At 39.4% G+C, this 12,601-nt stretch overlaps 1 protein-coding gene across 1 annotated transcript in view; it reads left to right on the forward strand.

Moving 5' to 3' along the window:
* Positions 1 to 12,374, forward strand: part of LOC104405927 (neurexin-1-beta-like) — a gene marked incomplete at its 5' end in the record, with an annotated part of 17,929 nt that extends 5,555 nt beyond the window's left edge. Inside the window, one exon of the mRNA XM_010014778.1 lies at positions 11,383 to 12,374. Coding sequence (XP_010013080.1) covers positions 11,383 to 11,690 — 308 coding nt within the window. The remainder of the gene's footprint in view (positions 1 to 11,382) is intronic.
* Positions 12,375 to 12,601: the final 227 nt, after the last annotated feature.

Below are 12,601 nucleotides of genomic sequence, written 5' to 3' on the forward strand. Positions count from 1 at the left end.
ATTTGTGCCTCAGTCCAATTATCCTGTAGCTCTATATGCATTTCCAGTACTAGAAAGATTGCTGGTTTGTCTTGAATCAGCCTTTTAAAATGCTTAGCTGAAATACATACAGATTTGTCTGTATGAGCTACTACAGGGTGAAAATTATGCTTTATTTACAAACTTTCTAAATGTTAGCACTTACCATGTCTACACATAAAGGAACTGAGAGGCTTCAGATAGAGATTTTTTCCTATAATTGAAGTTAAAATAGTTAAGGTTATTTCCTTTATTTATCAATCATAAAGCTCCCTCAAAGCAACAGAAAGCAAATGTTGCATTTTTCCAAATTATTTTATTGTGAACTGAGCCACTTTTTTGTCAATAGACTGAGCTCTTAGAGTCTGTCTCTGAGAATCACAAAGATGGCACTTCTCATTTGGATCTGATCAGAAATAGAACTTTTTCCTAACTTACGTAAGAAAATGATGTTAAAAATTATGATTGTTCCATTGTGCCAACACTGCTTGGCCAGCCTATTGGAGCATGGGAATACTGAGTAGAACTGTAGCCTTCCAGCCAGTCCTAAAGATGTTCGTAGAACACTGGGGTGTTGGGAGCAGCTGAAAACAATAAGGTGCTGAAAGGAAAGATTTTCTTTCACTCTGACAAATAATTTTTCAATAATTGAGAGAATTTGGACTCCTCAAATGCATTCTGTGTGATTTTGATGGTAGTGGTGGTGTTCTCACTCTTACACAGGCTTTCTTTGTGTAACCTCAACTGATGTGGAGGATTTGTGACCAACATGAAATTATTAAGTTTATTTTTTAAGCACATTGTAAGACAATATGCAGCTATTATTAGCTAAGTATCCCCTTTCAGTGCCAAGCATATGTAATTCAAAGAGAAGTTCAGTGCAGCCTAGAGATGATAGCACAGGCTAATGCTTTCCATCATGTATTAATGCAGTCACAGTGATACTGACATACCGGAAGGCAGAATATGGGTGGAAACTGGGGAGCTGGACTTTTTGCCTTGGCCTCCAATGGACTAATGTATCACTTCTACACCTGAATAAAAGGACACAATATTTGTGGACATTTTATTGTCCATGATGCAGACAAGCACTGAACAATCTAGGGAGTTCCACTGAATTCAGTGGGATATGACACATACCATTGTATGTGTTTGTGGATGAGTGGAATCCCTGGTTTGCTTCTCTGCCTTCACATCCCAAACCCGTTATCGCAGCAGGATCATGTGCTTCAGCTTTGCCTATAAATACCTTCAGAACTGAATCACAAGTGGTGTTTTACATCTTTAAATAAAGAAAGATAACAGAGCCTTCTTTCATGGGCCACTCCTTCAGGAACCTAAGTAATGTGCCCATTTTCCTTGAATTATTGTTTGTAAAATGAGTTTCACATATTGTGAATAAAATATTGTTCATAAAATGGGTAAATTTGGCTTAATGGCTGTAACCTGACAGAGGGTAGATTTAGATGAGACACTAGGAAGACGTTCTTCCCTGTGAGGGTGCTGAGGCCCTGGCACAGGGTGCCCAGAGAAGCTGTGGCTGCCCCATTCCTGGCAGTGTTCAAGGCCAGCTTGGACACAGGGGCTTGGAGCAACCTGCTCTAGTGGAAGGTGTCCCTGCCCGTGGCAGGGGGTTGGGATGAGCTTTAAGGACAATTCCAACCCAAATAATTCTGTGGTTACATACACATACACATTTTTGAACAATCATGAAGGATATTTCAATAGATAAAGCGGTAACATTCATTCATTTAGATGCTAATAATCTTTCTCTTCATTTATTTTCTTTTCTCTTTTTCTTTTCATAGAATCATAGAATAGTTAGGGTTGGAAAGGACCTTAAGATCATCTAGTTCCACCCCCCTGCCATGAGCAGGGACACCACACACTAAACTATGTCGCCCAAGGCTCTGTCCAGCCTGGCCTTGAACACCGCCAGGGTTGGAGCATTCACAACTTCCTTGGGCAACCCATTCCAGTGCCTCACCACCCTCACTGTGAAGAACTTCTTCCTTATATCTAACCTAAAGTTCCCCTGTTTAAGTGTCAACCCATTACCCCTTGTCCTACCACTAGAGTCCCTAATGAAGAGTTTTTCCTTTTCCTTTTCCTTTTCCTTTTCCTTTTCCTTTTCCTTTTCCTTTTCCTTTTCCCTTTCCCGTTCCCTTTCCTTTCCTTTCCTTTCCTTTCCTTTCCTTTCCTTTCCTTTTCTTTTCTTTTCTTTTCTTTTCTTTTTTCTTTTTTCTCTTCTATTTTCTCTTCTTTTCTCTTGTCCTTTTCTCTTCCCCTGCCTCCCTCCCTGCCTGCCTGCCTCCCTCCCTCCCTTTCTCCCTTTTCTCCCTTCCTTCCTCCTTCTCTCCCTTCTTTCCTTCCTCACTCTTCCCTCCCTTCCTTCCTTCCTTCCTTCCTTCCTTCCTTCCATCTTTCATACCAACTCAGATCTTACCCATGTTCTGTAAAAAAACCAGCACTGACCGGTCTTAATCTGCACCTTAAGAGAGGAATCTGGTTTTCAGGTTATTTTGTAAACACTAGATTTACTGAAACCAGTTAAATAAAGCTAAATAAAAACTATGTGGACTCTCAAAACTTATTCCATGAGTGGATTTCACACACTGACCTTTGTTGAAAAATGCAGAAAGTAAGTAAATTAGTAATAATAAAACTGAGGTTTTCAGAAACAGTTCAGTAATTTGCTGCCTTGAGTGAGGCTTTTTACTGATTAAATAAGGAATTTTTGAAAGGCAGGGAATTTGCTTGCACAATGGTGAGGTAAATAGCTGACTGAATCTGGAACAGGTTCCATTAATTTTCGTGGCAATATGCTTAAAAATCCTATGTTCAAGTATGTAATCCTAAAAATGGGTCTTTTGAATCAAGCTTACACTTAGAATTAAGACTGTACATAGATTGTTGGCATAAATAAATGAGTTGTTATACTTTGAAATTAGACAATGTGCAATTGGTGCCTTGATTAATGTAAGCCCACTGTGTTCCTTGAGCTGCACTTTGGTCTGGTTTGAATTGCTACATCCAGTGCATTTATTTTCTTGCACACTGTAATGCGGACACTAGCAGTACTGAAACTATTTGTTGTCACTTTGTAATGCATATGCATTGAATTTCTTCTTTTTGTGGTAAAACCCTCACCTTTTCTTCAGGACTATTTATCATCCTTGGTTTTATGGACATGGTAGAAGAAGAAAGACAATACTTTGTAAAGGTATGAAAAAGTTTATAGGAGAAATACAGGCCTGAATTTATATTGTATTGCTTAACTCCTATGCCAAGGCTTTCTTAGACCAAATCTGAACAATGTGATGTTAAATCAGGTCCTTAAAATTCTACAGGATTCTATATATCTCCAGATTCAGTCAGCTATTTACTTCACCATTGTGCAAGAAAATCCTCTGCTTTCCAAAATTCCTTATGAAATCAGTCAAAAACCTCACTCATGGCAGCACATTACTTAACTGTGTCTGAAAACCTCGGTTTTGCAATTAGGCATTTACTTATTTTCTGCATTTTTCAACCACTGAACGTGGTTCGCTTTAACCACTGCTACTGTTTGGAGGAAGGACCAGACAGCAGGATGGGAATGTGATGCAGCCACCCCTAGCAAACAGGGAAATACAGTTTTAAGAGGTGGGGAGCTGTTTGCACTGCGTGCAGGACACAGGGCAGAGGCCAGTGCTTTGGCTTTCAGAGTTATATGACACAAGGCACTGTCTACTGCAGCAGTCTTCGGCAGCTCAGTTTTTCTTCATTCAAATAGGCGAATTACAGGTGTGCAAAAAAACATCGTGCTTCTAGCTAAGCATCTGCAATCCCCAATAAGTTCAATTCAAATGGTGTTACAAAGTAGTTGGTGTATGCCAGCTGCAGTATATATCAACTAATATATCCACTTATATCAACTAATGACCATGTTAGCAGACTGCTGACAGTGAGCAGGGTTGCTCCCCCCACTGCCAGACAAAGGAGATAAGGGCAAATGGTAAACTTGCTGGTGTGTTCTAGTGATCAGTACAGTGTGAATTTTCATTACCTCTTGCATACCTATTAGTAAAACCATTGTTGCTAATTTTCAGCTGCTTGCTACCACCTAATTTAAACCATGGTGGAAACACTGGAGTTTTTTCATTGTGTGACTAGTCATTTGACAGCCTGCAAAGTGGCAGGGGAAAGCTGACAAGTTTGAGAACTAGGTATTCTCCAAGGATATTGCTCATAAATGGAAGCAGGGAAAATTCTAGGCACAAATAGCCTATAATGAGGATACATGTACCTGAAATAGTCTAACCTTAGGCTATCTTCTCCTAACTGTATAAAGACCTGAATGAAACTTGTTCTGCTATGTTGACAAGCTATTCTGGTCCATAGGTTTCAAAACTAGCACTTCTCCTGAGGTTAGGACCTGTGGTCTAGATTTAGGACTTAGTTTAAATATGAGGGGTGTAAACAATAGATTGTGATCTGGATACAGCACATGTTGTGAACATACCCTTTGAACAGTTACAGAAAAGGGATAAATGAAAGATGAAAGCAAAGAGAACATAAGAATAATATTCAAAAATAAGACAAAGCTTTTACAGATATCTCAGACTTTTTTCCTGGTGCTAACATCAGAGACATCAGAATTCTTTTACAGAGTATGAAAGAAAAACAAGGCAGTCTTACCCATTTTAATATTGTTATTATTTTTATTATTGTTATAATGAGCAAAAGAACATTCATTACATCAAGTGTAACTTATATAAATCCGAAAGTCCATTAACTTTTCTCTTCCCACCCCCACAGAAGCATATATGGTCTCGTCTCTAATACAACTCAGGCTAAGTGTAACTGTAGCTTCAAGTTGTAGTCGAGCTTTTTTTAGTGGGTGTAGTTTGGTATTTGTAGTGGTCACATATCCAGTGTGTTCATCTATATTCTGGATGTCTTGAAAGCCTGGCCCCTTCTTTTCCCAGGCACATTATTGACTTTGTCAGTAATGGATCTGACTTGGATGACAGTATTTAGAGCAAATTGAATGCAGTGTGCTTTCAGCTCCAGCATTCAAGTCATGTATATAATGTTTGTGGCACAGACATTTATCTCTTCATGTAGTAGCTGCTCAGTGAAGGAAGACAGTGAGGGAATCACCCACTGTTGCAAAGATGTATGTGGGTGTCTACACCTCCAACTCATTTCATGAGCAAGAATCATTCTTTGCTCTGCAGGCCAAACCACCAGATTCCTCATTCTTCACAACTACATTTTGGTTTTCTCTTGCAGAAAACTGGTTCCTAGATTAGGTGGTTTGGGATTTTTTGGTTGTAGTTTGGTTTGGGTTTTTTTTTTTTTGTTAAAATTAAATGATAATGATAAAAGCAGACAGCAATGAAACCTTGGTCCTGCAAAGCTCAGTAACAAAACTTTTGCTAAGTTCAGTGGGGTTCAAATGTTACTGTCCCTAATGCTAAGTTTTTCATACAGTAAAGCCAATCTTATAGTTACCTGCCACCAAAAATTTATGTTTCCAGTGTCCCTCCCCTTTTCTTGCCATAACACTGGTGTTCATCTGAGTCTTCAGGGAGCTAGAGCTGCAGGCAACTAACTGAGCAAAAGATACGGGTTTAGCTGTCTGAATTGAATCCCCATGATTAGAGCAGCTTAGATCTAGCTTGAAAACATGCTATCAGTAGTGTAATATTTGTCATTTGTCTTTTTTATGCTGCTTTGTTGGTTTTCCCATTCTGGATTACTTCAGCTTAAAATCTAGGCTACCCACTGACTCTGCTGATCAGTCAAAATTTCTGAAGCAAAGTAACAAATTACCTAAGATTTCCCAGAACATGCACAAAACTGGGATAAATTTCTTCACAGAATCATAGGCTGGCTTGGGTTGGAAGAGACCTTAGAGCTCATCCAGTTCCAACCCCCGGCCATGGGCAGGGACACCTTCCACTAGAGCAGGTTGCTCCAAGCCCCTGTGTCCAAGCTGGCCTTGAACACTGCCAGGGATGGGGCAGCCACAGCTTCTCTGGGCACCCTGTGCCAGCGCCTCAGCACCCTCACAGGGAAGAATTTCTTCCTAATAAATTACTTCATGTAGAAAAGAAAGAATCAGAGGTGCAAAGGTGAATGACAAATGTAGGAGTGGGTAGAGGTAGGACAGCTGAATAGGTAAAAGGAGAAAGGATCCATATTCAGAGGGAAAGCATACTAAAAGAGGAGGAATACAACTGAAAATGTGAAAAATACACTAATAAAAAGGGTAAGAGTACGGTGATAAAGACTGCTAAAAACATTAAGGGATATATTGGTTTACATTTTCCATTTGGGCTAAAATGAAATTTAGTTTTGTGGAAAATGTTTTTACAAAAGCTTCTTATTAAACTGTGTTAAATATTCCCCTCAGCTCTGCAGAGGATATTAATTTCCAGAACCTAGTGATTTGGTATGCTTTATCAATTGGCACTGTGGCCAACTGCCCTATCTCCCACTAGATTTGTGTTAGCATTTTAAAAAAGATTGAGTCAACAACCCTTCCACCTCTCAATCACAGGAAAAAAAGTTACTTGCAAAGCCTGCAGTCCATTTGTAAATGATTTGAAGTCAATATATGGTAGATCATTGCACTTGGAAACAAGCACTCTATTCTGTGCAGACAAGGTTTAGCTTCTTAGCAAAGCAACCCTTCTAGCTGTGGATGGTGTTTCACTGCGAGGCTATTTTTATGACTGGCTAAGTCATTTAACATTCCTTTAGAAGCATTTGAATGCATTATAGCTTTCCTTCTGCGAATCTTTGAAATTTCAATTTATAGGAGGTAAAGAACAGATCCCTTAATAATTTTCTCTTAAACACATTTGAAATTAGACACTGGCACAGGTTGCCCAGAGAAGCTGTGGCTGCCTCATCCCTGGCAGTGTTCAAGGCCAGGTTAGATGGGCTCAGCTCCCAGTCTCTTTGAATCATGATGCCATTATGATCATGGAGCATCAGTGTGTGTTCAGCAATGCAATTAGTTTTGTGGTACCTCACTCACATGTGTTAGATCATGGGTTTGGATATAGACTGTTCCAAGTCTAATGAAAGTTTGTCACTGAGCTATAGCAGCCACATGTGGAACCACCTTATGCTCCTTCCCTCCCATGGCAGCTCAGTCACTGATGGACATGACTTAGGGAAACAGTTCTTGCCTCCCCTCGAAATCCACTTGAGGCTGGGTAGGAAGGAAACAGGCTGAGATACCCCTGTATTCAGACCCAGGTGGGTTTGAGCTAAGCCTCTTGCAGAAGTTGCCAGCAAATCCTTGTCCTGGTTTTGCAATTGGGCTGCATCTATCCCACCAGGTCAGCAGAGGAAGCACTGAGATTTGATTTTCAGACGTATTCATTGTAATGACACATTGAAATCGCAGCGAATTCAGAAACCAGTTCACCAGAATCCAACAAAGCTCCAGAAAGTCAACCACAAACAGGTCTAAAATGATAGCACGCAGAGTGAAAATTAGTATGTGTCCTGTAAATGATTGCCTTCATGCCTCATTGCAAATGCAGTAGTTAAACATTCTTGTCTTACGAGTAATTTCCTATTCACAGTTTGTGGGAAGTCATAAATGTAAAGAAAAGAGGTTTGGGGTCCTTTTGTTGGGCTTTTTGTTTTGTTTTTAAGTCTGCTAATTTCAATTCACGAACACCATGGGAGTCTGCAATTCCAATTTTCTTTTCACAGTATTAATGAAAACTGGGCACTGCAAATAGTCAGATTTTACCCTCTAAATTTTAAACCACTTAGAAATACAGTCAAGAATAATAACTTTCTAATCCATTATTACACAATGTAAAACTGTGCTCAATTGCTATTATTTCATGCAAAGTTTTTTGTAAGTGCTAGAAGACGCTTTTAAAAATCAGTCTCTTCTAAGGTGGTCTTTGACACAGTCCAAAACGGCTGGTTGTATGCTCTTGAGAGGAAGAGCTGTGCGTCAGAGTTGTTTTAAGAGGGGATCATTGCACCACAGATGACTTTTATTCCTCTTAGTGTTGTAGCATGGTCTGAGCATAACTACAGTCTATGATTTTTTTTCTTGTTCCTAATCAAACCATCCTCAACATAGATTGGTTCAGGTTGGGTTTTGTTGGTTTTTTTTTTTGTTTGTTTGTTTGTTTTTTGAGATTGGCTTTTTAGTCTTAAAAAACAGGGTCATTTTTATGAAATTTAACATTCACCTTCTCATTTACAATAAGAAACTTTATCTGGGGTGCAGTTAATGTCTTTTTGATGCTGCAGATGCTAACAGAGACTGCAATCGAGTAGCAAAGTTACGCATAGATACACCTCTGCTGCTGTGGCAGGAGACAGTGGCTTTGCCTGGTTCAGCTATTAAGATGCTGGGAAGGAAACTGCATCACGTGAGTTGGGAAGCAAAGAGCAAGATTTCTGTAGCCTTTTAATCTTCACTTGCAATCAAGTGTTGCCCCTTGCAATAATTCCTGTCTTGCAGGGGTGAAAAAAAAATCCAAACAGGTAAATTCCCCTTCAGTACTTGAGTCTTAGTCAGATAAAGGCCCTACTTAAATAGATGGCAGCTGTTTCTGCAGTATTATGGATGGGGATTATTGATTTACATAGATCCTAAAAGTGTAGGCTGGCCTTTTCCCAGTGGCCTTTTCCTCCCTGTCTCAGAATAGGACACTTGTTTTAGCACGTGCTCCACTAGCCTTTCCTACCTGAAATGCTCACAGACAAACCCATGTGCTTTTTAAGACTTTCCTCTTATTTCCTCCTCCTTCCTTTGTCTTGAGAGGCCCTGCTAGGTTAAAAGCTTATTCTCGTGTAAATGGAAGAAAAATAACGAGAAGTAATTTCCCTTGCTGAACTGCTCCTTATACAGACGACCAACAACAGATGCTTTGAAAACGTTGTAAGTTTAAATAACATTAATGTAGTGGTTGAATATTCCTCAGACAGATGGGATAAATGAGATAATTGTGAAAACATTCTTAAAAATAAAAGGATGCCATCAGGTGAAAGGCAGGAGTTTAGGTAATACTGAAAAATACTCCTTACATGAATTTTTGGGTTGCGGTGTTAGAAGAATGTTTTCCTCCGAGCAAGCTGTTAAGTGTCATTTAGTAGACATTAATTCTAAAGTTAGTTGATGGCATTTGGCCCAAATGTGTGTATTTTCAAGAGAAAGAGCAGCTGTTAGTCCATCAGGTATTGACAGAGTTTACTCAGTTACTTCCACTAGTTTTCTGACAGAAATCAGTTTCCTGAAATCACATACAGTAAGATAAGACTTTGTCTCATTTTCATTCACTGTGGAAATACTCAGGAGTCTGTGTTCTGCAGCAGTGCGTTGCCTCTCGTAAAATGACACCTTGTGTGTAAAAGAATTTTCATTTTCCACAATAGCTACGATGAAGAAACAGGATCTAAACCAGTCAGTGACTACTTCGAGGCAGACCACATTTCTTAGTAGGGTGGCATCAACCCTGAAATGAGCAAAAATCTTAGAGCCTTCTGAAGCGAAACTTCAAGATCTCCTGTGTAGTCATAGAAAATACCAGTTGTGCTAACTCGTAACAACAAATAATGTGCAGAGGGGAAGGGAAAAAACCAAATAGAAGTTAAAATAGCGTTTGACACGAATGAAGTTTTCTCGAGTCTTACTGTGGTACCTCTGTTCTTTCAGCCAAATTAAATGTCATCTTCTTTAAGCCTATGTGGGATAACTGCCAGGAAGTGGTGTTTCAACAGAAAGAACACAAATCACCAATAAATAAATGATGAATAGCACCAAGGTGGGGAGGAACTTAGTGCTTTTGGGGGCTTGTGGCTTTTTTGCTGTGTGTCATTAGTCATAGGCCAGTTGTAGATGTCTGTAGCTGATGGCTGCTTCTGGTTGTCCAAACCTGTTGTAATCTTTTTAAGCAGCGCTGGTAGTTTGAATGACATTACCTTTAATGGAGCATCCTAAAAATCATCATCTTCCTGCTAGTTGTAGGCAAGGCCTGTCAAAGCATCATGAATATATTGTAAAACTGTTTACTAATACTCTTAATTAACACTGAGAGTTTACTGACTGTGTTTTTAGCTATGCATAATGATTTAAAATGTGGTTTCTATAAGCCAGCGTAGATGATTAATGAGTCTTCTGCACTGCTCAGTGGGAAACCCTGGTTCACTCACTGCTCTTTTCTTGCTCCTGAGCTCAGCCAAGGCTGGCAGTGCTGAGGGTACACAGCTTCTCAGTTGGGACATGCTGCTCTAATCAGAGGAATACTGCATTTACCCAGGTCACTTCATTTTTGGCCATCGCACTTGCTAAGTTACACAAGAAGATCCTTCTCAGCTATTGTAGCAAGATCATCTTCTCCAAAATGCAGTGAAGAAAGGAGATAATGGAAAATGTATAGGCATTGTGTGTGCTGTGAGCATGTAACCTAGAAATCCCTCCTGGAATTAGTCTTTCATTCCACATGGCTGTGCAAGGGGACAAAATGTGCCAGGCAACACAATAGCTCCTATCAAGAAGACTTCACAGTCTTGACATGTAGGTCAGTTCAGTTCATATCACAACTGAAAAGACCAGAGTCTGGTCTGAGAGGTGGGTTCTTAGAAGACTGGGCCCTTGCTCTGTGCAATTTGTGAGGTTTTTTTCTAGGCATAAAGCATTGATTGAAGGAATGTTTGGTATTGGCATCAATGATGAAAAGATGGAATGGGAGAAGTTGAGTCAAGAATGCTCTAAAGTGCAGCCACATTCAAGAAGCACTCTGTGAATTAGAAAAGAGAAGGTAGGGTTGGATAGCTCTCACGGTGTAATAAAAGTAAATATAATTAATTTGGAGAAAAGGTAAGAAATACTAGAAAGAAGGGAGAAATTGAGAAGCTTGCTGAGGGAAGTCTAAAGGAGAGCTGAGAATACTTTATTTGTAGCCAGTTTATTGGCTGCTATCATTTACTGTTAGGTGGAATTCCGATTTTTTCACCCCCCGTTCTGTTGGGTAGTCTGTCTTACCATCACTGTCTCCTCAGTAAGTACCGTAGTGTCACTTTTTGTTCTTTACAGGAGAGAACAAAGAAGGGAGGGAGTACAGAAATTATACTTTTGAAGGCTAGAGTGAGATTTTCCTGGTTGTCATTCTCCTTGTTTAAAAGCCTGTTTACTTGTGCTGGCAGAGGTGAAAAAGGAATGTGCTGCAAACCAAAATGTTTTTGGACTGGTAGAGTAGGGTACATTGATGGGCAGTCCTGACCCAGTGAGTGCAATTAGAAAGATGCATGTTTGTAGCAGGTAGATATGACTAATCCCAGAATGTGCAAACTCCATAATAAACTCTCCCTTGTTTCATCATCTACCTACAGCAAATCCTACCAGGGCAGGAGGAGGAAGAGAGTACCCTGGCTCGTCCGAGGTGATCCGTGAATCCAGCAGCACAACAGGCATGGTAGTTGGGATCGTGGCAGCTGCGGCACTGTGTATCCTCATCCTCCTGTATGCTATGTACAAGTACAGGAATCGAGACGAAGGATCGTATCACGTAGATGAGAGTCGAAACTACATCAGTAACTCAGCACAATCCAATGGGGCTGTGATCAAGGAGAAACAGCCCAACAGCGCTAAAAGTTCCAACAAAAACAAGAAAAATAAGGATAAGGAGTACTATGTCTGATCTCAACATCTAAAAGAACGCTTGTATAGAAATAGTCTTCATTTTATCTGAGACATAATACAAACTTATTTACTTTTTATGAAGCACATTCAAAAACAAACAAACAAACAAAAAAGACAGGGAATGCAATCAGAAAGGAAAGACTGTTTTTAAAAACAAGCATTTCATGCTCTTGTTTTTCAGAAACAGGAGCTGATAAATTCCCTAACATCCACAGTGTTTTCATTTACTCTGCCTGTCTTTATGTTGCTGGAACATTTCTGAAAGACAATGATGACACCACGCATTCATAAAGCAAGGAGTATTACTACAACATCAAGGCACAATATGAAACAAATCAAATTAAAAAACACAAAACAGGAAAAAAAAAGAAAAAAGAAGCTACCTATGATTCTGGATTTAGCCAAAGTGCTAGCGCTTTCTTGAGAAGTAAGTTAGTCTTATTGTCAGAGAAGACTGTCATTATATATGGTGACTCAACAAGCAAACGTAAAGAGTTTGCCGTCTGGTGCAGTGAAGCAGTGATTGGAAACTTGCATTTGAGACAAAGTGCTGGCTTTTCTGAAGACTTACGTAGAAATACTTTCAAAAAGCCCCTTTCTGGTTGTGAGGAAAATAGTACGGAGGCCTTATTTTCAAAAACAAAAACAAAAATCTGGAATATAAGGCACATTTCCACAAAAAAAAAAAAAATCATTTAAAAAAAAAAAAAAAAGGAAAAAACCAAGAGGGCATAGATGCAATCATTGGGAAATTTTCATGCACGCTTAATATGTTATTACATATGTTTATATAAAAACACATCTATATGTGCTTTCTGGACTGTGATAAGTGATGTTTTATAGCCTGTTGTATAGAAAATGCAAACTATATCTGCTCTTCAGCCATTTTTGGTAAACTCAATGTTATAA

Source organism: Nestor notabilis, unplaced genomic scaffold (genome assembly GCF_000696875.1).
Source record: "Nestor notabilis isolate BGI_N333 unplaced genomic scaffold, ASM69687v1 scaffold5080, whole genome shotgun sequence".
Taxonomy (NCBI): domain Eukaryota; kingdom Metazoa; phylum Chordata; class Aves; order Psittaciformes; family Psittacidae; genus Nestor; species Nestor notabilis.